Source organism: Mesoplodon mirus (assembly GCF_964341445.2).
Source record: "Mesoplodon mirus genome assembly, chromosome: 5".
NCBI classification, from domain to species: Eukaryota; Metazoa; Chordata; class Mammalia; order Artiodactyla; family Ziphiidae; genus Mesoplodon; species Mesoplodon mirus.
In genome coordinates, this window is record NC_138980.1 from 32,041,300 (window position 1) to 32,063,901 (window position 22,602).

General features: G+C 38.8%; 2 protein-coding genes across 3 annotated transcripts in view; both read right to left on the reverse strand.

Annotated features, from left to right (window-relative positions):
• SIMC1 (SUMO interacting motifs containing 1) overlaps positions 1-22,602 on the reverse strand; it is a 100,299-nt gene that overhangs the window by 14,237 nt on the left and 63,460 nt on the right. Inside the window, exons 5-7 of the mRNA XM_082621507.1 lie at positions 22,388-22,542; positions 14,960-15,112; positions 12,967-13,095 (exon numbers count right to left, since the gene is read on the reverse strand). Coding sequence (XP_082477633.1) covers positions 12,967-13,095; positions 14,960-15,112; positions 22,388-22,542 — 437 coding nt within the window. The remainder of the gene's footprint in view (positions 1-12,966; positions 13,096-14,959; positions 15,113-22,387; positions 22,543-22,602) is intronic.
• Positions 16,089-17,856, reverse strand: LOC309804258 (induced myeloid leukemia cell differentiation protein Mcl-1 homolog). Of its 2 annotated transcripts, XM_082621530.1 has the most exons (2): positions 17,152-17,856; positions 16,089-16,903 (listed from the first exon to the last, which is right to left on the reverse strand). In XM_082621530.1, the coding sequence occupies exons 1-2, from the start codon at positions 17,839-17,841 to the stop codon at positions 16,781-16,783; spliced, it is 813 nt and encodes a 270-aa protein (XP_082477656.1). In that variant the 5' UTR covers positions 17,842-17,856; the 3' UTR covers positions 16,089-16,780. The 2 variants fall into 2 exon arrangements, with proteins under 2 accessions (XP_082477656.1, XP_082477655.1); XM_082621529.1 differs by having other exon boundaries at positions 16,710-17,856.

A 22,602-nucleotide genomic window follows, 5' to 3' on the forward strand; every position in this document is an offset into this window, starting at 1 on the left:
ACCTCACCCTTGCTTAGGCCCTGCCCTCTGCAGCCAAAGCCTCCTCCCCCACCCTCCTTTTTTCCCCTCCTCTTTTTTACTACTGTGGTACTGTTGTACCTTCCGGTTGTTGATTCATCTATATTTTTATTTTTATATTCTTCCTAACATATCTGTTAGTTTCCTAGTCTAATTTTATTTTTTACTTTGTTATTGTATTTTATTTTTTTGCCACCCCAGGCAGCTTGTGGGATCTTGGTTCATGAGCCTGCCAGGGTAAGGACAAAGCTCCTGCGGTGGGAGTTCTGAGTCTGAACCACTGGACTAACAGAGAACTTCAGACGCCAGGGAATTTTCATTGGAATGAGGTCTCACGGAGTTCCTCATCTTAGCACCAAGACCCAGCTCTACCCAGTAGCCTACAAACCCCAGTGTTGGAAGCCTCAGGCCAAACAACCAGTAAGACAAGAACACAGCCCACTCATTAAAAAAAAAAAAAAAAAAGAGATGGCAAAATAATATGTCACAGATGAAGGAGCAAGGTAAAAACCTACAAGACCAAAAATATGAAGAGGAAATAGGCAATCTAGCTGAAAAAGAATTCAGAGTAATGATAGTAATGATGATTCAGAATCTCGGAAATAGAATGGAGGCACAGACTGAGAAAATACAAGAAATGTTTAACAAAGATCTAGAAGAAATAAAGAACAAACAGAGATGAACAACACAATAACCGAAATAAAAAATACAGTAGAAGGAATCAGTAACAGAAAAACTGAGGCAGAAGAACGAGTAAGTGAGCTGGAAGACAAAATGGTGGAAATAACTGTCGAGGAGCAGAATAAAGAAAAAAGAATGAAAAGAATTGAAGACAATCTCGGAGATCTCTGGGACAACACTAAACACACCAACATTCGAATTATAGGGGTCCCAGAAGAAGAAGAGAAAAAGAAAGAGTCTGAGAAAATATTTGAAGAGATTATAGTGGAAAACTTCCCTAACATGGGAAAGAGTCACTTAAGTCCAGGAAGCAAAGAGAGTCCCATACAAGATAAACCCTAGGAAAAACACACCAAGACACATATTATTCAAACTAACAAAAATTAAATTCAAAGAAAAATATTAAAAGCAGCAAGGGAAAAACAAAAAATAACATATAAAGGAATCCCCATAAGGTTATCAGCTGATTTTTCAGCAGAAACTTTGCAGGCCAGAAGGGAGTGGCAGGATATACTTAAAGTGATGAAAGAGAAAAACCTACAACCAAGATTACTCTACCCAGCAAGGATCTCACTCAGATTCAATGGAGAAGTCAAAAGCTTTTCAGACAAGCAAAAGCTAAGAGAAATCAGCACCACCAAACCAGCTTTACAACAAACGCTAAAGAAATTTCTCTAAGCGGGAAACACAAGAGAAGAAAAAGACCCACAGAAACAAACCCAAAACAATTAAGAAAATAGTAATAGGAACACACATATTGATAGTAACCTTGATTATAAAATGGATTAAATGCCCCAACCAAAAGACACAGACTGGCTGAATGGATACAAAAACAAGACCCATATATATGCTGTCTACAAGAGACCCACTTCACATCTAGGGACATATACAGACTGAAAGTGAAGGGATGGAAAAAGATATTCCATGCATATGGAAATCAAAAGAAAGCTGGAGTAGCAATATTGTATCAGATAAAATAGACTTTAAAAATAAAGACTGTTACAAGAGATAAGGAAGGACACTACATAATGATCAAAGGATCAATCCAAGAAGAAGATATAACAATTATAAATATATATGCACCCAGCATAGGAGTACCTCAATACATAAGGCAAATGCTAACAACCATGAAAGGAGAAATCGACAGTAACACAATAATAGTAGGGGACTTTAACACCCCACTTACACCAATGGACAGACCATCCAAACAGAAAATAAATAAGGCAACACAAGTTTTAAATGACACAAAAGACCAGATAGATCTAGCTGATATTTATGGAACATTCCACCCAAAGGTGGCAGAATACACTTTCTTCTCAAGTGCACATGGAACATTCTTCAGGATAGATCACATCTTGGGTCACAAATCAAGCCTCGGAAAATTTTAAAAAATTGAAATCATATCAAGCATGTTTTCTGACCACATGCTATGAGACTGGAAATCAATCACAGGAAAAAAACTGTAAAAAACACAAATACATGGAGGCTAAACAGTGCACTACTAAATAACCAAGGGATCACTGAAGAAATCAAAGAAGAAATTTAAAAAATACATAGGAACAACTGACAGTGAAAACATGACAACCCAAAACCTATGGGACACAGCAAAAGCAGTTCTAAGAGGGAAGTTTATAGCAATACAATCTCACTTCAAGAAACAAGAAAAATCTCAAATAAAAAATCTAACTCTACACTTAAAACAGCTAGAGAAAGAAGAACAAAGAAAACCCAAAGTCAGTAGAAGGAAAGAAATCATAAAGACAAGAGCAGAAATGAAATAGAAATGAAGAAAACAATAGCAAAGCTCAATAAAACGAAAAGCTGGTTCTTTGAGAAAAACAAAATTGATAAACCCTTAGTCAGGCTCATCAAGGAAAAAAGGGAGAGGACACAAATCAATAAAATTGGAAATGAAAAAGGAGAAATCACAACTGACACTGTAGAAATACAAAGGATTATAAGAGACTACTACAAACAACTCTATGCCAATAAAATGGACAACCATGAGGAAATGGACAAATTCTTGGAAGGGTACAATTTTCCAAGACTGAACCAGGAAGAACTAGAAAATATAAACAGACCTATCAGGGGCTTCCCTTGTGGCTCAGTGGTTGAGAGTCCACCTGCCGATGCAGGGGATACGGGTTTGTGCCCCGGTCCGGGAAGATCCCACGTGCCGCTGAGCGGCTGGGCCCGTGAGCCATGGCCGCTGAGCCTGCGCGTCCGGAGCCTGTGCTCCTCAACGGGAGAGGCCACAGCAGTGAAAGGCCCGCGTACCGCAAAGAACAACAATAACAACAACAAAAACAAAAAAACCCAGACCAATCGCAAGGAATGAAACTGAAACTGTGATTAAGAATCTTCCAACAAACAGAAGCCCAGGACCAGATGGCTTCACAGGCGAATCCTATCAAACATTTAGAGAAGAGCTAACACCCATCCTTCTCAAACTCTTCCAAAAAAAATCCTGAACAAAATATTAGTAAACAGAATCCAACAGCACATTGAAAGGATCACACACCATGATCAAGTGGGATTTATCCCAGGGACGCAAGGATTCTTCAATATATGCAAATCAATCAATATGATACACCACATTAACAAATTAAGGAATAAAAACTGTATGATCATCTCAATAGATGCAGAAAAAGCTTTTGAAAAAATTCAACACCCATTTATGATAAAAACTCTCCAGAAAGTGGGCATAGAGGGAACCTACCTCAACATAATAAAGGCCATATATGACAAACCCACAGCAAGCATCATACTCAATGGGGAAAAACTGAAAGCATTTCCACTAAGATCAGGAACAAGACAAGGCTGCCCACTCTCACCACTCTTATTCAACATAGTTTTGGAAGTTTTAGCCACAGCAATCAGAGAAGAAAAGGAAATAAAAGGAATCCAAATTGGAAAAGGAGAAGTAAAGCTGTCACTGTTTGCAGATGACATGATACTATACATAGAAAATCCTAAAGATGCCACCAGAAAATTACTAGAACTAATCAATGAATTTGGTAAGGTTGCAGGATACAAAATTAATGCACAGAAATCTCTGGCATTCCAATACACCAGCAACAAAAAATCAGAAACAGAAACTAAGGAAACACTTCCAGTTACCATTGCAACAAAAAGAATAAAATACCTAGGAATAAGCCTAAGGAGGTGAAAAACCTGCACTCAGAAAACTATAAAACACTGACGAAAGAGATCAAAGATGACATAAACAGATGGAGGAATATACCATGTTCTTGGATTGGAAGAATCAATATTGTGAAAATGACTATACTACCTAAAGCAATCTACAGATTCAATGTAATCCCTATCAAACTACCAATGGCATTCTTCACAGAATTAGAACAAAAAATCTTACAATTCGTATGGAAACACAAAAGACTCTGAATAGCCAAGGAATCTTGAGAAAGAAAGATGGAGTTGGAGGAAACAGGCTCCCCGACTTCAAACTATACTACAAAGCTACAGTAATCAAGAAAGTATGGTACTGGCACAAAAACAGAAATACAGATCTATGGTACAGGATAGAATGCCCAGAGATAAACCCACGCACATATGGGCACTTAATTACGACAAAGGAGGCAAGAACATACAATGGAGAAAAGACATCCTCTCCAATAAGTGATGCTGGGAAAACTGGACAGCTATGTGTAAAAGAATGAAATTAGAATACTACCTAACACCATACACAAAAATAAACTCCATATGGATTAAACAGTTAAACATAAGGCCAGACACTATAAAACTCTTAGAGGAAAACATAGGAAAAAACACTCTTTGACATAAACCACAGCAAGATCTTTTTTGACGCATATCTTAGAGTAACAGAAATAAAAACAAAAATAAACAAATGGGACTTAAACTTAAGAGTTTTTGCACAGCAAAGGAAACCATAACCAAGACAAAAAGACAACCCTCAGAATGGGAGAAAATAATATTTGAAAATGAAATAACAAAGGATTAATCTCCAAAATATACAAACAGCTCATGGAGCTCAATATGAAAAAAATCAAACAATACAGTTAAAAAATGGATGGAAGACCTAAACAGACATTTCATACAGATGGCCAAGAGGCACATGAAAAGATGCTCAACATCACTAATTATTAGAGAAATGCAAATCAAAACTACAATGAGGTATCACCTCACGCTGGTCAGAATGGCCATTTTCAAAAAATCTAGAAACAATAAATGCTGGAAAGGGTGTGGTGAAAAGGGAATCCTCCTGCACTGTTGGTGGGAATGTAAATTGATACAACCACTATGGAAAACAGTATGCAGGTTCCTTAAAAAACTAAAAAGAGAACTACCATATGACCCAGCAATCCCACTACTGGGCATATACCCTGAGAAAACCATAATTCAAAAAGGGACATGTACCAATGTTCACTGCAGCACTATTTACAATAGCCAGGACACGGAACCAACCTAAATGTCCATCGACAGATGAATGGGTAAGGAAGATGTAGCACATATGCACAATGGAATATTACTCAGCCATAAAAAGAAACAAAATTGAGTTATCTGTAGTGAGGTGGATGGGCCTAGAGCCTCTCAAACAGAGTGAAGTAAGTCAGAAAGAGAAAAACAGATACCATATGCTAACACATATATATGGAATCTAAAAAAAAAAAAGGTACTGATGAACCTAGTTGTAGGGCAGGAATAAAGAGATAGACATAGAAAATGGACTTGAGGACATGGGGTGGGAGGGCGAAGTGAGAGTAGCATTGACATACATACATTACCAAATGTAAAATAGTTGGCTGGTGGGAAGCAGCAGCATAGTACAGGGAGATCGTCTCGGTGCTTTACGATGACCTAGAGGGGGGATGGGAGGGAGGCTCAAGAGGGAAGGGATATGGGGACATGTGTATGCATATGGCTATTCGCTTCATTGTGCAACAGAAACTAACACAGTATTGTGAAGTAATTATATTCCAATAAAGATCTATTAAAAAAAACAAACTCAGTAAAAAAGCAAGCAATCTATTTAGAACATGAGAAAAAAATATTTTAGTGAAGATGTTATACAGATGGTATTAAGCACATGAAAAGATGTTCAACTTCATTAGCCATCAGAGAAATGAAGATGAAAATCACAATGAGAATCCACCACACACCTATCAGAATGGCTAAAATAAAAAATAGTAACACCACCAAATGCTGGCCAGGATGCAGAGAAACTGGATCACTCATATACTGCTGGGGGGAATGTAAAACCGTACAGCCACTCAAGGAAACAGTTTGGCAGTTTCTTAAAAAAATTAAATAAGTAACTACTATATAATACAAAAATTGCTCTCCTTGGCATTTATTCCATAGAAATGAAGACTTATATTTATTCAAAAATTTGTACATGAATGTTTATAGAAGTTTTATTCATAATAGCCCCAAACTGGAAACAAGACAAATATCCTTCAGGGGGTAAATGGTTAAAAAAACAAAATCAAAGGTACACCCACACTATGGAATACTATTCAGCAATAAAAAATAATCAACTATTGATAGATACAACAACCTGAATGAATCTCCAGAGATTTATGCTAAGTGAAAAAGCCAATCCCCAAAGCTTACATACTGTATGATTCCACTTACACAGTATCTTGAAATGACAAAACTATAAAAATGAAAAATAGACTAGTAGTTGCCAAGGGTTAAGAAGGGGTGGCGGAGGGAGGGTATAGTTATAAAAGGGCAAAATGAATAATCCTCATGACTATGGAAATGTGCTCTATCTTGGCTTCTATCATTCTTTGCTTTTATTTTTAAAAATTGAAAAAATTTTTATTTTATTTATTTATTTATTTTTGCAGTACGCGGGCCTCTCACTGTTGTGGCCTCTCCCATTGCGGAGCACAGGCTCCAGACGCACAGGCTCAGCGGCCATGGCTCACTGGCCTAGACGCTCCGCGGCATGTAGGATCTTCCTGGACCGGGGCATGAACCCGTGTCCCCTGCATCAGCAGGCGGACTCTCAACCACTACGCCACCAGGGAAGCCCCTTATTTTATTTATTTTTATTTTTGGCTGCATTGGGTTGCTGCACATGGGCTTTCTCTATTTGCTGTGAGTGGGGGCTACTCTTTGTTGCGGTGTGCGGGCTTCTTATTGCGGTGGCCTCTCTCATTGCGGAGCACGGGCTCTAGGCACGCAGGCCTCAGCAGTTGCGGCACGTGGGCTCAGTAGTTGTGGCTCATGGACTCTAGAGTGCAGGCTCAGTAGTTGAGGCTCACGGGCTTAGTTTCCTTGCAGCATGTGGGATCTTCCCGGACCGGGGCTCAAACCTGTGTCCCCTGCATTGGCAGGTGGATTCTTAACCACTGCGCCAACAGGGACGTCCATTCTTGATATCCTGGTTGTGATACATGCACTAAAGTTTTGCAATATGTTACCATTGGGCAAAATTGTGTAAAGAGTACATGTGATCTCTCTGTATTATTCCTTACAACTGCATAAGAATCTACAACTATGTCAAAATAAATTTTTAATTTAAAAAAGTTAAAAAGCCATAGGAAAGATAAAATGGAATAATAGAAAATAATTAATCCAAAGGAAGGCAGAAAAGGAGGTAAAAATGAACAAAGAACAAAAGGGACAAACAGGAAACAAACAGTAAGATGACAGATGTAAAACCAATAATTAAATTAAATGTAAATGGAATAAATAACTCCAGTTAAAAGGCAGGGATTGGGCTTCCCTGGTGGAGCAGTGGTTGAGAGTCTGCCTGCCGATGCAGGGGACACGGGTTCGTGCCCCGGTCCGGGAAGATCCCACATGCCGCGGAGCGGCTAGGCCCGTGAGCCATGGCCACTGAGCCTGCGCGTCCGGAACCTGTGCTCCGCAACGGGAGAGGCCACAACAGCGAGAGGCCCGCATACCGCAAAAAAAAAAAAAAAAAAAAAAAAAGGCAGGGATTGTCAGATGCCTAAAAAAGCAAATCTGACTATATGCTGTTTACAATAAATATACCTTTTTTTAAAACTTTTTGTTATACTCAGAGAAGAGTTGTAAGAATAGTACAAATAATTCCCAAATACCCTTAGTATTTTTCACTCAGGTTCCCCAAGTGTTAAACATTTACCATATCTTCTTTTTTTTTTTTGCAGTACGAGAGCCTCTCACTGTTGTGGCCTCTCCCGTTGTGGAGCACAGGCTCCGGACGTGCAGGCTCAGCAGCCATGGCTCATGGGCCTAGCCGCTCCACGGCATATGGGATCTTCCCGGACCAGGGCACGAACCCGCGTCCCCTGCATTGGCAGGCGGACTCTCAACCACTGCGCCACCAGTGAAGCCCTACCATATCTTCTTTATCCTTCTTACTAACTCTGTCTTTCTATTTTTTTTTCTAAACTATTTGATAGTAAGTTGCAGACATGATGCCCATTTATCCCTAAATACTTACAGTGTATAATTCCTAAAAACAAGCGCATTCTCTAAGATAACCACGTACAATGATTAAAAAAATCAGAAAATTAATCTTAATGCAATACTATTATATTAACTGATTTAATCAGATTTTTTTCATTGTCTTAATGATGCTATTAATAGCAAAAGAAAATCCCAGATTATGCATTGCATTCAGTTGCCTGTTTTTTAATGTCCTTTGATCTGGAACAGTTCCTCATTCTTGCTTTTTCTTTCGTGACATTGACATTTTGGAAAAGTGCAGGTCAGTTTTTTTCATAGAATGTTTCTCATTTGGGATTTCTCTGATATTTGCCCATGATTTGATTGAGATTATGCATTTTTTGGCAAGAGGACTGCAAAAATGTTGTGTGTATCATATCAAGGGGCATATGATGTCAATTTGTCCCACTGTTGGTGTTAATTTTGATCACTTGACTATGGTAGTATCTCCACAGTAAAGGTATTATTTTTCACTTCATAATTAATATCTCGTGAGAAAATACTTTGAGATTATGCAAATATCTTGGTACTCCACAAACTTTCACTATTTTAGTACACACTCATACCTGAATTTCTCTTATTATGATGGTTGCCAAATGGCATTTTTTCCCTAATTCATCATTTTTCTTATATTTATTAGCTGGCTTTCTAATATAAGGAAGAGAGTCCATTTTCTTCCTTCCTATCAGTATTAGAATCATGGATTCTTATTTTACACAACAGTTTATAATGTTTTATTGTCAATATTTATTTGATACTCAAATTATCCCAGATTTAGTCAGTGGAAGCCCTTTAAGCTTCTTTTGACATGTTCTGAACATTCCTTGAGCATTTCCTCACTTTCTGGAACAAGATGTTCTAGGCTCATTTTATACTTTACCTCAGCTCTGGAATTCGTCATTTCCTTAAAGAACTCTGGTTCCTTTTAGTATAAACTAGTATTTAGAAACAAAGATCTGAGTACTAGGTGTGCTCATTGCTACTAGGGTGTAATTGTTTCTATGCTCTCTCAGTGGGTAAAGGTAGGAAACAGATGTATGAATTCACACACACAATATATATATATATATAAAACACACTCACACATCTACATTTATTCCTATATCTATCTATATTTATTAGAAACCACAAGTTCATGTTGATACCTCCAATTCCAATCCAGCAACACAGGGTTCCTTCTATCCTTTCCCCTTTTCATATGTGTAACTCTCTTCTCTGACAGTGAGAAACTTGGCTCTCATTAACCACAATACATTTATTTGTTTAATCCTAGCATACACATAAGATGGTTTTGAATTGTTAACTCATACTTTCTGTGAAAAAGAAATTTACTAACTAGAGTTTAATATTTACTTACACTTCATTTTGTCTTTAGCCTGAGGGCGTTTAGTCCAGGTACTGTGTTTTACCTTACTTGGACAGACTAGTGGTTTCCAGGGATTGGAGAAGGTGAATAGTTACCCGTAAAAGGGTAGTACAAGGGATCTTTGTGGTGATGGAACAGTTCAATATATCTTGATTGTGCTGGTGGTTATATGAAGCTACAAATGTGATAAAATTACACAGAACTACCCTCAAATGAGTGCAATCTAGGTGAAATGGATGAAATCTGAATATGTTCTGTGGATTATACCAATGTCAATTTCCTTTTTGTGATACTGTTATAGTTATGCAAGATGTAATCACTAGGGGAAAGAGGGTGAAGGAAAGAGGGTGAAGGGTATACAGGACCCCTCTGTACTAGTTTTTGCAACTTCCTGTGAATCTATAATTATTTAAAAATAAGAAGTAAAAAAAAAGTTGCTTGGGCTTGTCCTCCCTCCCATTCCCCACCCCATGGTCCCAATTATTATTCATTTAAAACACAGGTTAATTCGTGTCTGTTTGTATTGCATGTTAGGCTCCCATCCAACTTCCTTGCTGGTTTATTTTTCTTTTTTTGAGTATATAAAACATTAATATGGTTCTAAAAGTCTAAAAGTTATAACTATACAAAGAAGTATACTCAGGGAAGTACTACACTACCAATACTACCATTAAGGTCATTCCAACTCCAGCTCAGCACCTTATCTCCTTTCCAGCCCATTGCCATCTATCTACCCCTGTATGTAAGCAATTTGATTAGTCTGCAGTTTATCTTAACTTGGTTTCTTTTTTTGTAAATTATTATAATCATGTATATTTAAAAATTTCTCCTTCTTACAAAAAGATATGTATATTTATTACGCATACTCTTTTGTATTTTGCTTTGTTTACTTAACAATATATTTTGGAAAACAGATCATAAATATTTTGCTCCTATTTTTAAATTTTACTTTTTTACAGCTACATCTTCACTGTGTAGATGTACCACAGATATTCAACCACTGCCCTATGTATGGGCATTTGGGTTGTTTCTAGTATTTTGCAATTACAAACATGCTGTTGTGAATATCCTTGTGCGTATGTATTTTTATACTGTTAAAAGTGTACCTTCAGGGTAAATTCCCTGACATGAGATTGCTGGGTCAAGAGGTACATGTACCTTTAATTTTGTTAGATATTGTAAAATTCCCCTCCATAAGGCTTGTACCATTCTGCAGTCCCACCAGCAATGTATGAGTACCTACCCGCTTTCTCAAAGCCTCACTAATAGAGTGTTTTATAGTACTTTAAAATTTTTACTATTTAGATAGGTTAGAAATAGTACCTCAGTGTAGTTTTAATTTAAATTTCTTTAAATATGAATGAGGTTGAACATTATAAGAAAATAAAATCACAGATCACCATCTCTAGTAAACATAGATGCAAAAGCCCTTAACAAAATATTAGCAAATTCAATCTGTCAATAAAGAAAGGATAACATATCACAGTCAAGTAGGATTTTTTATTCTAGGAATGCAAGGTTGTTTTAATATTAGGAAATTAATCAGTGTAATTCATCACATCAATGGAAGAAAGGAGAAAAAATTTGACTATCTCAATAGAGGAAAAATATTTCACAAATTTTAATACCTATTCTTCACAAAAACACTCAATATATTAGAAATAGAAGGAAGTCTCCTCAATCTGACAAGGGGTACCTATGAAACACCTACAGCTAATACTACTACTAAATGGCCAAAGACTGAATGTTTGCCCCCTAAGATCAGGCATAAGGCAAGGATGTCTGTTCCTATCACTTCTCCAACATTCTACTGGAGGTATTAGCCCATGCAATAGGGTAAGATAAACAAGCAAAAGGCATACAGATTGGAAAGGAAGAGGTTAAACTGTTTTTATTTGAAGACAAAATATTGCGTATGTAGAAAATTCTAAGGAAACTACAGAAATATTCCTACTAGAATAAATGAATTCAGCAAGGTTGCAGGATTTCTATATGCTATCAATGAAGCACTGGAAAATGATAGGTCACATGGGTTATGCCTTTGTCAAAACTCATGGAAGGATATTTATGTAAATTAGTTTGTATCATTTAATTGCATGTAAATTATACCTAAACTTTTAAAAGTTAAAACAACCAAGATAAAAGTATATAAAGTATCTTCTAGTATAATTTGGGGTGGTTGCCAATATGCCCTTTCTGAGAAAGTTTAAAGTAGGGCCAGGTTTTATTTAAAATTTTTTTGTCTATGTTAAGCCCAAATTTGTTTACATTTACCCATTCCTTAGATTTCCCATCTCTCACCAGAATCTGGGCATAAATGAATGAGTGGTATGGGAGTTGGACCCAAATGAAATATCCCTAACAAAGTGACAGAGCAAGCATGGCATTTATGAATGCTTCCTTTTGGCTGACCACTGTAATGTATTGCCTTCTTTGAATTGACCTTGGATTTAAGAAGTCCTGGGTTTAAATCTGGATTCTGAATGTGATTAGCTGTGTAAACTTGGGTTAGTTATTTAACTACTTAGAGTATTTTTCTCATTTGTTAAACAGGAATAACATTATAAAGTTTTATGAAAACATGAGATAATTAACATGATAATGACTGGCACATTGTAGGGACCCAACAAATGTTTGTCTTAATCTTAGCAGGATATTTTAATTAAATCTTTATTACAATTCTATTTGGTATGACACTTTTTTCCAATAGAGGAACCAGAACTGTACAAGAATAGTCTTGGCTGCCAACTGGGAGCTTAGGGGATGGGGATGGGAAGCAGACATGGACCTGATGGAGATAATTTCCCCCAAGGGCCACCACCGTAAAATGGCTTTCTCATAGTTATTTCTATACCAGCAACTGTTCATGAATTCATAATCATTCCAGTTTATTTTTCTTCCTTCAGATTTCTAAAATTACTGGTTCAAAGGAGGAATCACTGGCCCTAGCCAAGAGCTCTATTTCCTTGTCTCTTCCTGATGAAATGCTTTACTAATTAATGCTTAGAGAAACTGAATTCCTTATTCTTAGTATCTGGGCTCATTCTATAGGTGCAACCCTATTCATTCTTGGGTCACCTCTTTTTCCCCTAATATTGGATATGCCTATTTCATTCATCCATCAAGACTTTAGTGAACAGTTATACCAGGCTCTACGGCTGAGGGTCAGAGAAGATGGTCGTGCCTCACAGCTGAACCTTGAGAGATGAGTAAAGTTATTAGACAGGTGGATAAAGTGGGAAAATTTAGGCTCCATTTAAGGTACCCTGCCTCTTCCCAAGAAATTATGCCTTAGTTGCAAATAATAACAACTGGTTGAGAATCTCTTTCTTTCAAAAGGTTAAAGAGACAGGAACTATTCCTCTACCTCTTTTTTCCTAATTTAACTACCATTTAGAATTTTCTTTTGAAATTATGTTCCCAGACCAAAACAGAAAACAAAAACAAACGAACAAAAAAAAAAAACTAAGACTCACCTCTGACTCCTCTCAGGAATGTCCAGCACAAACCCAAACATCATTTCAGCAATTTTATTGGAGCTGCATGTGGGGGTCCTATCCACCTCTACGGCTATGGACAGCATCCTCTGCAGCTGGCATACAATCCTGAGTCCAGAACACAGAACACAAATGAGCGGGAGGGTCTGGCAAAGAGCTACCCTACTGGCTGGGATGAGGTCCCCACCAGTGTACTAAAGGATCTTGTAAAGCACACACTAGGGTCAGGGAGAACTACTCAAGCATCAGCATGCTTTTATTAGCAACTTCACCTACCTGAATCCCTTTTGCCAGATCATACTATCTGAACCTCTCAGAACCTGGGGTTGAGCTGTAAAAGCAAGCTACTTTTAAATTCAAAAAGAGAAACATACAATCTTAAGGATCTAGAGAACTTTAAGGATCACCTAACCTACAACTTCTCTATTTTACAGATGAAGAAACAGGTCCAGAATGACTAACAATTATTTGAATTTCTTTGATAGGAGAAAATATATATTTACCATATAGTCTTCGCCTGTTACTGGTTCCTTTACAATAATCTTTTACTAAGTTCAGTCTCAGAGTTTCAGCTGGTGAAACGTGACCCTCTCTCTCATCAGACCTAACTGTGGGAGACAGCCAGGCTGATGTGGCAGAAGGAATCTAGGCAACCCCTCAGAAGGTAAGCCTGGCCTTGAAGCTAGCCTTTTCTAACATGCACTATTATTTGTGAGGGAAGGAAGGGCTCTGTTTTCAGAAAATCTGCAGCCAGTGACACAATAGGTGGAACAGGGACTCTGGCATCAGATTCTGGCTCAGCAATGGCAAGCTGATCAATTTTTGACAAATTACTAAACTGCTTACAGTCTAAGTTCTCTCATCTCAAAAAAGGAGAAATAATACCACCTATTTCATGAAGTTGTGATGTTTAAGATATCTGGCAGATAGGCACTCATTAATGGTAAACAGCAGTGCCTACTGTTGTTGTTAAGATCATGATCACTTTTAGGGGGACCCTATTTTATTCTACTAATATCTACTTACAATAAATTTATTACTATTATTATTATTATATTAGCTTTCATTTAAGGAACAGTGTCTGCTTCTCTCTTGGGTCTATATACTGAGTTCTGGGATAACCCTACTTCCCTACTTTAGGACCTTCCCCAATCTGCTCAAGCAAATACTTCATTGTTCCAAAACATTCTCCCTTTAGATACAAGATTGTCTCCTAAATTAGTTAAAACCCATAGTACTTATATGAAAATCAGGTCAGTGCAACTAGATTATTACATAGCGTTGTGAATTTAGGCACAAATGCTGTATTTGAAATATCAAGTGTGACTGTCATTTTTAATATAATTGACATGGAATAGCAGGTTACTTGTGCAAGGGCAGTTCAAGCCCCCAAATCCTGGCATTTCTCAAAAAATGCCAAGACCACTTTCAATCCCATAAAAAAAATGCCAGGAATCTCTTTCCAGTGTGGTCTGAGGTAATAGGACCTGCCCTGGTCTGAGCCATTGCTGTTATAACCTGTTGGAACCTGCAGGTTGAACTGCTCTTCTTCTTCCACGACTGGAGGAGAGACCCAGTTCCTTGAGGACAAGAGGCTGCTGGAACACCCACTATGCATGACTCCCCTTCTGTCAGTGGACAGATGAAGTGGTGAGTAGCTGTAACCCTGTATTGTCTCTTGGAATCTAGGAAAGGGAGGGCACTGTCCTCTGCCTTTTGTTCCACTTCGGCTTTGTGAATTTATATTCACTTAGTGAAGTCCTATTCATCCAGGAGGAAAGCATCTGCTTTTGTTTTACCTTTGGAATTAGGAATTTAACCTTTAGTCAAACTAAGATAATTTTTAGTAAAAATCAGCCTATGTTACAAGAGCTTGTTAATTTTGGGGAAACTCATCTTAGGGGGTGGTGCTGTTTTCTAAAACAGTAAATCCCAATAGCCCCAGGAAAGATAACTTCTGCCTGCTCCTTACAGCTGATTGGTGTTCTTTGTCAGGTTAGGTTGGGGAGAAGGGTAGCTACTGCTGGCCTTCAAGATTCCTGTTCCTGGAGAGGATTGATTCTCCTTTGGGGACTGAGTTAATCTGTCTTCAGTTACTGCTTTGACCAACCACTTGATGACATCCCTGCAATGGAAAAAAGATAAGAAAGAAAAAGTTTAAACTTCTGTCTTACTATATGGTGCTCAGAACTGCAACTTTAACATGGGCTCCTAGAGCTCTAGATTTCCCTAAAGGCAACAGAGAGGGTCCTTAGGCTACTTTCAATATTTATTTATTTATTTATTTATTTTTTGAAATGAAATAAGTATTCGTTTTATTAACTCACTAGGCTTAGACCTGTGTTTAACAAGCAAGCCTAGTAATAGCACCATGGTTAGACTATAGCCTGCTTTTCCAAGCCATCATTGTACAATTTATTAAGCAAACGAGGGATCAAATGTCTCTCAGCCACCCAATGTGATCTTTTTACACATACTCCTAATAAGTCCCATTTGGAACAGCTGAAAATCTTTTAGCAAAAGCTTTGAAGATGAGCTCATGAACTCAGTTAAAATTTCACCAGTTAAATTAAGACAAATGGAAGGAACTCAAATGAGTAGTTGCCCAATCAGAGCCCACTATTTCTAGGTCATTAGCCCATGTGCCCCGCCCTCCCAATAAATCCTTAAAACCTTGACTCAATTATTGAAAACCCACATGTAACAAAGTGAAAGGATTAATTGCCATTCCTCAATGTCTCAGCTCCAGGTTTAAAAAAAACAAAAAACAAAAAACAAACCCCAAACAGGTATTTAAAAAATACTTACCAAAATCAGATAGGAAAATTAAAGCCTGCATAGTTATGAATCAGAATTGTTGTACTACAACCCGGTTGCATACAATTACATCAGTTGGTTCTGTATACAATCTAGAACTGACTAGCACAAAATTTAGAATAGAAAAAGCTATAAGAAACAGGTTCCTAACTACAGAAGTTGTAAATTTCAAAAGGGTATGGAAAAACTAATGTAATTTCAGACTTTTCTCCCTTTACATTTCAAACAGATGTTCTGTAAAAATACATACAATTTTTACAGACGATTACAAGTTTTTGTCTTAAAAACAGAATATTCCAGATTTGTAATTGAGCCTTAAGTCAAGTATTCTTGGCCATGACACTAGGCTAATAAACTAGGAATCACTCAAACCAGGCCAAAGGAGAACAGGTATAAACATCCTGAGCATTGGACTTTCTATTCAAGAAGCACATCTAGGAAAGCTAATTATAGAGGATAAAGCTTCCCTTCACACTCTGTTGTACAGTGTTGAGGCTTCCAGTCATAGGTTCTATTACTTGTAGCTTAAAGTCCATTTTACACATAACGCTGGTGTTGTTAGTGCTTCTATTTTAACACTATAGAAGTTAATGGATTCAGTGGGCATATTTAATGAACTCTATGACTAGCCTGGCTACTGGCCACTTTCCTGTTCTAGGCAAGGTAATTAAAGTCTCTCCACGCTACCGTCTTCACTAAATCTAAAAGTCCTCCTCCGTGGCCTCCCAAAGTTTGCCTGTTGCTGAAACTGAATTCCACTTCTTTCAGACAGTGACTCTTCAAGAGGGATTACATTTCCCATGTATTTATTCCTGTTAGCCATAAGCCCCCTGCCGCTTGCTTTTCTACGTTGCTAGAGTAGAACTCCTGGAGGTTATGGCCTGCACAACTTGAAGTCCAACTTCATAAATACATCTGATTTCACAGGCGTATGTGGTTTTGGTGGCTGGAGTTGGTTAAGAGTCAATTATTGCACTTAAAAGGCTATCTTATTAGATACGCCAAACCAGCTCCTACTCCGGCAACACCTGCAAAAGCCAGCAGCACATTTCTGATGCCGCCTTCTAGGTCCTCTACATGGAAGAAGTCCACAAACCCATCCCAGCCTCTTTGTTTGACTAGCCAGTCTCGTTTTGTCCTTACGAGGACATCTGTGATGCTTTCTGCTAATGGTTCGATGCAGCTTTCTTGGTTTATACTCTTCAAGTGTTTGGCCACAAAGGCACCAAAAGAAATGAGAGTCACAATCCTGCCCCAGTTTGTTACTCCGTCACTGAAAACATGGACCATCACTCGAGACAAAGATTTGACATCGTCTTCGTTTTTGATGTCCAGTTTCCGAAGCATGCCTTGGAAGGCCGTCTCGTGGTTCCGTTGCACACCGTCCCCGACCCGTCGCAGGGTCTCTAACGCCTTCCGGCTGGCGGCCCCAGACCCGCCCAGTGGCTTCGCGTCCTTGGTGCCGGTTGCCTGCTCCCGGAGGTGAGAGATAATCTCCAGGGACTGCCGGTACAGCTCGTCCTCCTCCTCCTCTGCTGGGGGCGGCGTCGAGGGGAGTGAGCCGTCCTTGCCCGAGCTGTTACTGGCCTCGCCGACCAACTCCAGCAAAGGCAGGACGGCCGGCCGCCTCCCTAGAGGCTCCGGCTCGCACCCGTCCAGCTCCTCTTCGGGCGACACGATGGCGTCGGAGGCCGAGGATTCCACCTCTTCGGGCGGCGAGGCGCGGCGGGTGGGCGCGAAGAACAGCAGCCTGGCGGGGGTCGCGGTGACGTCGGGGCCCTCAGCGCCAATGGGCGAGGGCCGCGCGACCCTCCGGGGGTCGGGCGCGAGAGTGGCCGGGGGGCGCGGGCCGGCGCTTCCGCCAATCACCTCGCCGGTTTCCCCTCCCCCTACCTCTCGCCCGGCCGTGGCCTCCTTTCCCGCAGCCAAAAGCCGCCTCCCTGGAGCGGAGGCGCCGCTGCCACTACCCGGTCCCAATCCGGCGCCCCCACAGTAGAGGTTGAGTCCGATTACTGCGTTTCTCTCGAGGCCGAACATCTCAAACCGCCGCCGCCGCCTACTGAGAAAAATGGGGGAGGCCCCAACTCCTATCTTGAAGAGCGGAAGTAACGAGTCTACTTTCAATATTTAAAAAGTCTAATGGAAACCCTGCACTTAATTGCAGTAAGGTTACAAAAGATAAGTAAAACATCAACATTTTTCTTTAAGTTAGAATTATTGAAAGGTATCTCCAAGGTCAAAGAGCACTATCTGTGGCTTCCTGACCAGGAACATTCCTTGACAAAGTGGAAAGTTGGACTGGATGACTTTGTTGGCTTTCTATTATTAGATGTCAGTTATTAATGCTAATAACCAAGGTTTAGAGTATGTGCAGTGGAGTCAAACCTTACACAGGTTGTAGGCTCACAAAGTTAGTAAGGTAAAAACATCTCATATAGTCAAAATTACTTTTGATGATCACTTAGGTAACCCAGGTAAAAATGATGGATTGAATATACACATCTAATTTTGTTCCCTCCTAAAATGCCACTAATACTACAGTAAATAATTTTTTTTTTAAATCCACAAAGAAGGGAAGAAAAGGAGGGCAGATGATAACAGTAAAAATCTGGAAGCTGGAAGGAAAATGAAGTATATTCACAAAACAATATTCTACAGTAGTGGAAATGAATATGCTACAGTGGATAGGTATGGACAAATCTTAGTACTCTATAATAATAAGTGAAATATAAAAGTACCAATTGATTACATACAGCATGATACTCTTTTATATACAGCTAAAAGGAACTAAAATAAAAATATATACAGGAACACATATAGATGCAATAAAACTATATAAAAAGGAAAGGAACATGATGAACATTCAGGATGCCAATTACTTTGGGTGCAAGAAGGTGCAAAAAGTGGGTGATGGGGGATGGATGTAGGTAATTGTCAAGGTCCTAGCCTTTGATCTAAGGGGTTGGGTAAGAGATGCTGATTACAAAATTCAAAGTAACCAATTAACTAAGTAAATAAGGCAAATGTCATGTTCAGATGATGTTTAATCTAAGTCTATGACTTTGGCAAAGGGATAAATTTTAACTGACTTGGCAGAATTGAGAAAGCTGAATCCTAAGCCAGCAGTAGAGAAGAGCAATCCTATTTAATCCTATTTACCAAAAACTGGAAAAAAAAAATCTTCAATAAGTGCTGCAAATGGCAGTATGAGGTTTCCATGAAGTTAGGGTAAAAGCGGGTAAATTAAAATAAATATGATGGCTTGTAAGCTGTTTAAGAAGCTTTTAGATCTTCTCCCCCAGTGCTGAAGACTACAGGTTAACTTTGTGGAGAGGTAAAACAGAGGGTCTCTGGACTGGGATACCAGGCACAGCTGGGAGGCAAAGGCATCAAAGCAAAAACAGGGGCTCTAAGTGAACCTATGCATGCTCAGTGCAGAGGTCCTTGCCACCTTCCCAGAACTGTCTTCCCCAAACCTGGCATCCTGGTCTTTATCTTTCATGTAGGAAATCTGAAGTCTTTTCTGGAAAACTCATCCAGCCCAAGAGGAAAGACCTAAAGACACTGACGAGGTATTTTCTAAGAAACGGGCAGCCAGTTCCATCTACAGGGAAACTCAGAAATGACAAGTCCTCACCTGTACTCAGAGCTTCCAATAGCTTTTGAGTCACCCTTAAACGTGGATAGATTACAAAAGTTTACCAGACATCTATGGACATATTCTAACATGAGAGATAAACACCAAAAAGCCAAACCAACCCTCCTTTCTCCTCAGAAAAGCAACTTGGAGAAAACAGACATTATACAGGGAATTAAGAAAAACAAAACCTATCATTAGTATAATCAAAGATATGAAAAGATACGGATCCATGAAAGAAAAAGACAAGAACAGAATACTATTTATTATTTTTAAAAAGGAACATTTAAAGAAAAAGAGCTCTTGGAAATTAAAAACATGGTAACAGGAATGAAAATTCTATTTTCCAAGAATGAAGGATATGAAATGGCCCATTGAATGCCCAGCATACTAGATGAACATAGATCTAAAACAAGCATATTGGGCAAAAAGAGGATTCTATAATAAACAGCCAGAGAAAAAAATCAAGGCACACACAAAGAATCAGTAATCAAAGTAGCTTATGGCTTCTTCACAGCAATTCTGGAAGCTAGAAGACAATGGAAGATTTCCTTTAATATTCTGTAGAAAAGATATTTCTAACCTAAATATCTATACTCACTTATCAATCAACGTGTGGGAAGATAAAGATATTTTCAGACATAAAAGATCTCAAAAATTTTACTTCCCACATACCTTTCGAGTAAACCAAGAAAGAGAAGATATGAAACAGAGATCCAACACTGGAAACAGGTGAAGGGAATTTTCACATTCATGATAAAGACTGGAAAAGAGGACAACCAATCCAGATTGAAGGAGGTCAAAACGTTCCACCACAGATCTTCAAGAAGAACTTCATAAGACTAACCCAGTGTGAATAAACATCTTGATGGGTTATTTAAACCAAACAGCAGAGAATCTAGGGTTGACTTCTGATATGCACAAACAATATGAGGAAACTAAAAATGAGGCAGTTATTAACTCTAAGGAAAACAAAAAAGGTATGAGTGAAAGAAAAAGTAATCACAGTTTAGTACTTGGCTCAACTCTGACCAGCACACATAGTTATAGTGATGGAAACACTGGATACTGATCTAAACAAAATTATGATATAACTCTATTAATGGCATGGGGGCTGGGAAGTGTGTGTGTGTGTGTGTGAGAGAGAGAGAGGAGAGAGAGAGGAGGTAGAGAGGAAAAAGAGCTAACTCCTCCTCTTTCATGTGGGGAGTTAATAGATGATAGCTAACAATGAAAAATCAACAATTAGCAACACAAACAGTTTATTTAGCCATAAAGAGGTAAAAATCCGAAGAATCACTTAAATAAAAGAGTTGAAAGTAGTTGGGAAAGGAAAATGTGGGTGAGGGGATCTGGGGACTAGTGTATTTCTTAAATCATGTAGAACTAGATTACTCTTTGTATGCACAGTTAAAAAAGAGAAGAAAATCCCTTAAGGGGTCATATGGAGACTGACTTACCATCACTTTCTTTTTAAAAAACTTATCTTTGAGTTATAACATATAAAATAAATTGCACACTGGTTTTTGTTTGATGAATTTTTTTTTATTTTAAGAAGGAAATAGAAAATTTTATTTGAGCTAAGCTGAGGATTATAACCCGGAAACAGCCTCTCAGAAAGCTCTGACAACTGTCCCACCCGTTAGAGGTCAAAGCACAGTTATATACTGTTTGATGAGTTTTGATAAATACATGCACACATTCGTGTAACCACAACCTCAATCTAATAGCCATCTCTTATTGAATCAAATACAGCTGGTTTCCCCTCCAGCTGAAACTGATTTTTTTCATTGATAAAGCACAAAATAGAGTATATGGCTTGCATTTAGAGGTTACCAATGCCTATCTTTAAACCCAAGAGTATAGTGTTGGGTATAGTGAGAGGCTCACACAATGAAAGTGAGTGACTTGTCACTGGATTGAGTTGGGTTCATGTCTCCCATCTCCCAATCCAATGCCTAAGCTCACAAAGCAGAATGGTCAGGAGAGTTGCTCTCACTATTTAAATTGTTATTTTTCAATTTTAAAACCAACTATGCTATCCTGTGCTCTCTGTAGTTTCTCCACTTACTGATTTTCTACCCCCTATAATCATTAACATTTAAACTTTACATAAAATGGCCCATCTAGGGAAATGGTTATAAGCATGCAAACTAAGGGAGAAAAAGCTGACTGTTACTTAGAACATAATGAAACGTCCCCCTTTTCTAATTAAAGGAGTTATAATAGTCAATATCCCACACTGGCCTGTAAAAACTATTCTTAACAAATATGCAAGAGTATATGAGAATGTAAATGTGAGTGAAAAAAAATCTCAATGATGCTCTGAAAAAAGGAATGCTGGTGAGAACCATTTCCAAAAGAAGCAAAGCTTGTAGCTCCAGGATGAAAATTCTAGCCTGAGATCCCTACCCTACAAACCACATTTCCCCCCGCTGGTATAAGGATATGGTAGTTCCCCACTCTGAAGCTTCCAGAAGCTTTGGCCCTGATCCTACAAAAAAAGAACACGCGCTTGCTACCTTACTGTACCTTATTGTCAGCCACGTGACCTATTATAATAATAGACTTTTCAGAAAGTAGTAGTGACAAATGATATTTATCTTGAGTTACTCAGGGGGATGGAAATAAATTTAGGTTTATAAAAGTTGTGAAATGTTACACAAGTCAAGTTTTCCCCCTGGATCTCAGAAGGCTGTCTGAACAATACTGAAATAGACTAAAGGAAGTCTGATGGTCCTCGGAAAAAAACCACACAAGTTATGGCATCTGACACACAGTTGGTACAGAGAGGTTTTCTTCTAGGACTGTTTATAGTTGTAATAACTATCCCTGTTACACCATCTAGCTACTAGACAATCTCATCCACCTGATGTGCTCCGGACTTGAGGAGCTGCCCACTTACAGCCCCCGCCTTGTCATCCCGCGGCTCAGCTGGCTGGTTACCTGACATTGTGGGGTTGCTTGTCACAGGATAGCACAGTGCTTGCAATAGATTGCTGCAGGTGCTGTCGCTGCTTCCTCAGGATCTGTTGGAAATCATCTTCCAGGGTCTGTACTACATAACGCAGGAAAAGGACTCGCCCGGGCAGATTTTGTCCCTGGGGGAGAAAAAATGAGGAGTAAGTGTTTCCTCTCAATCTCCTGGATGACACTGAGCA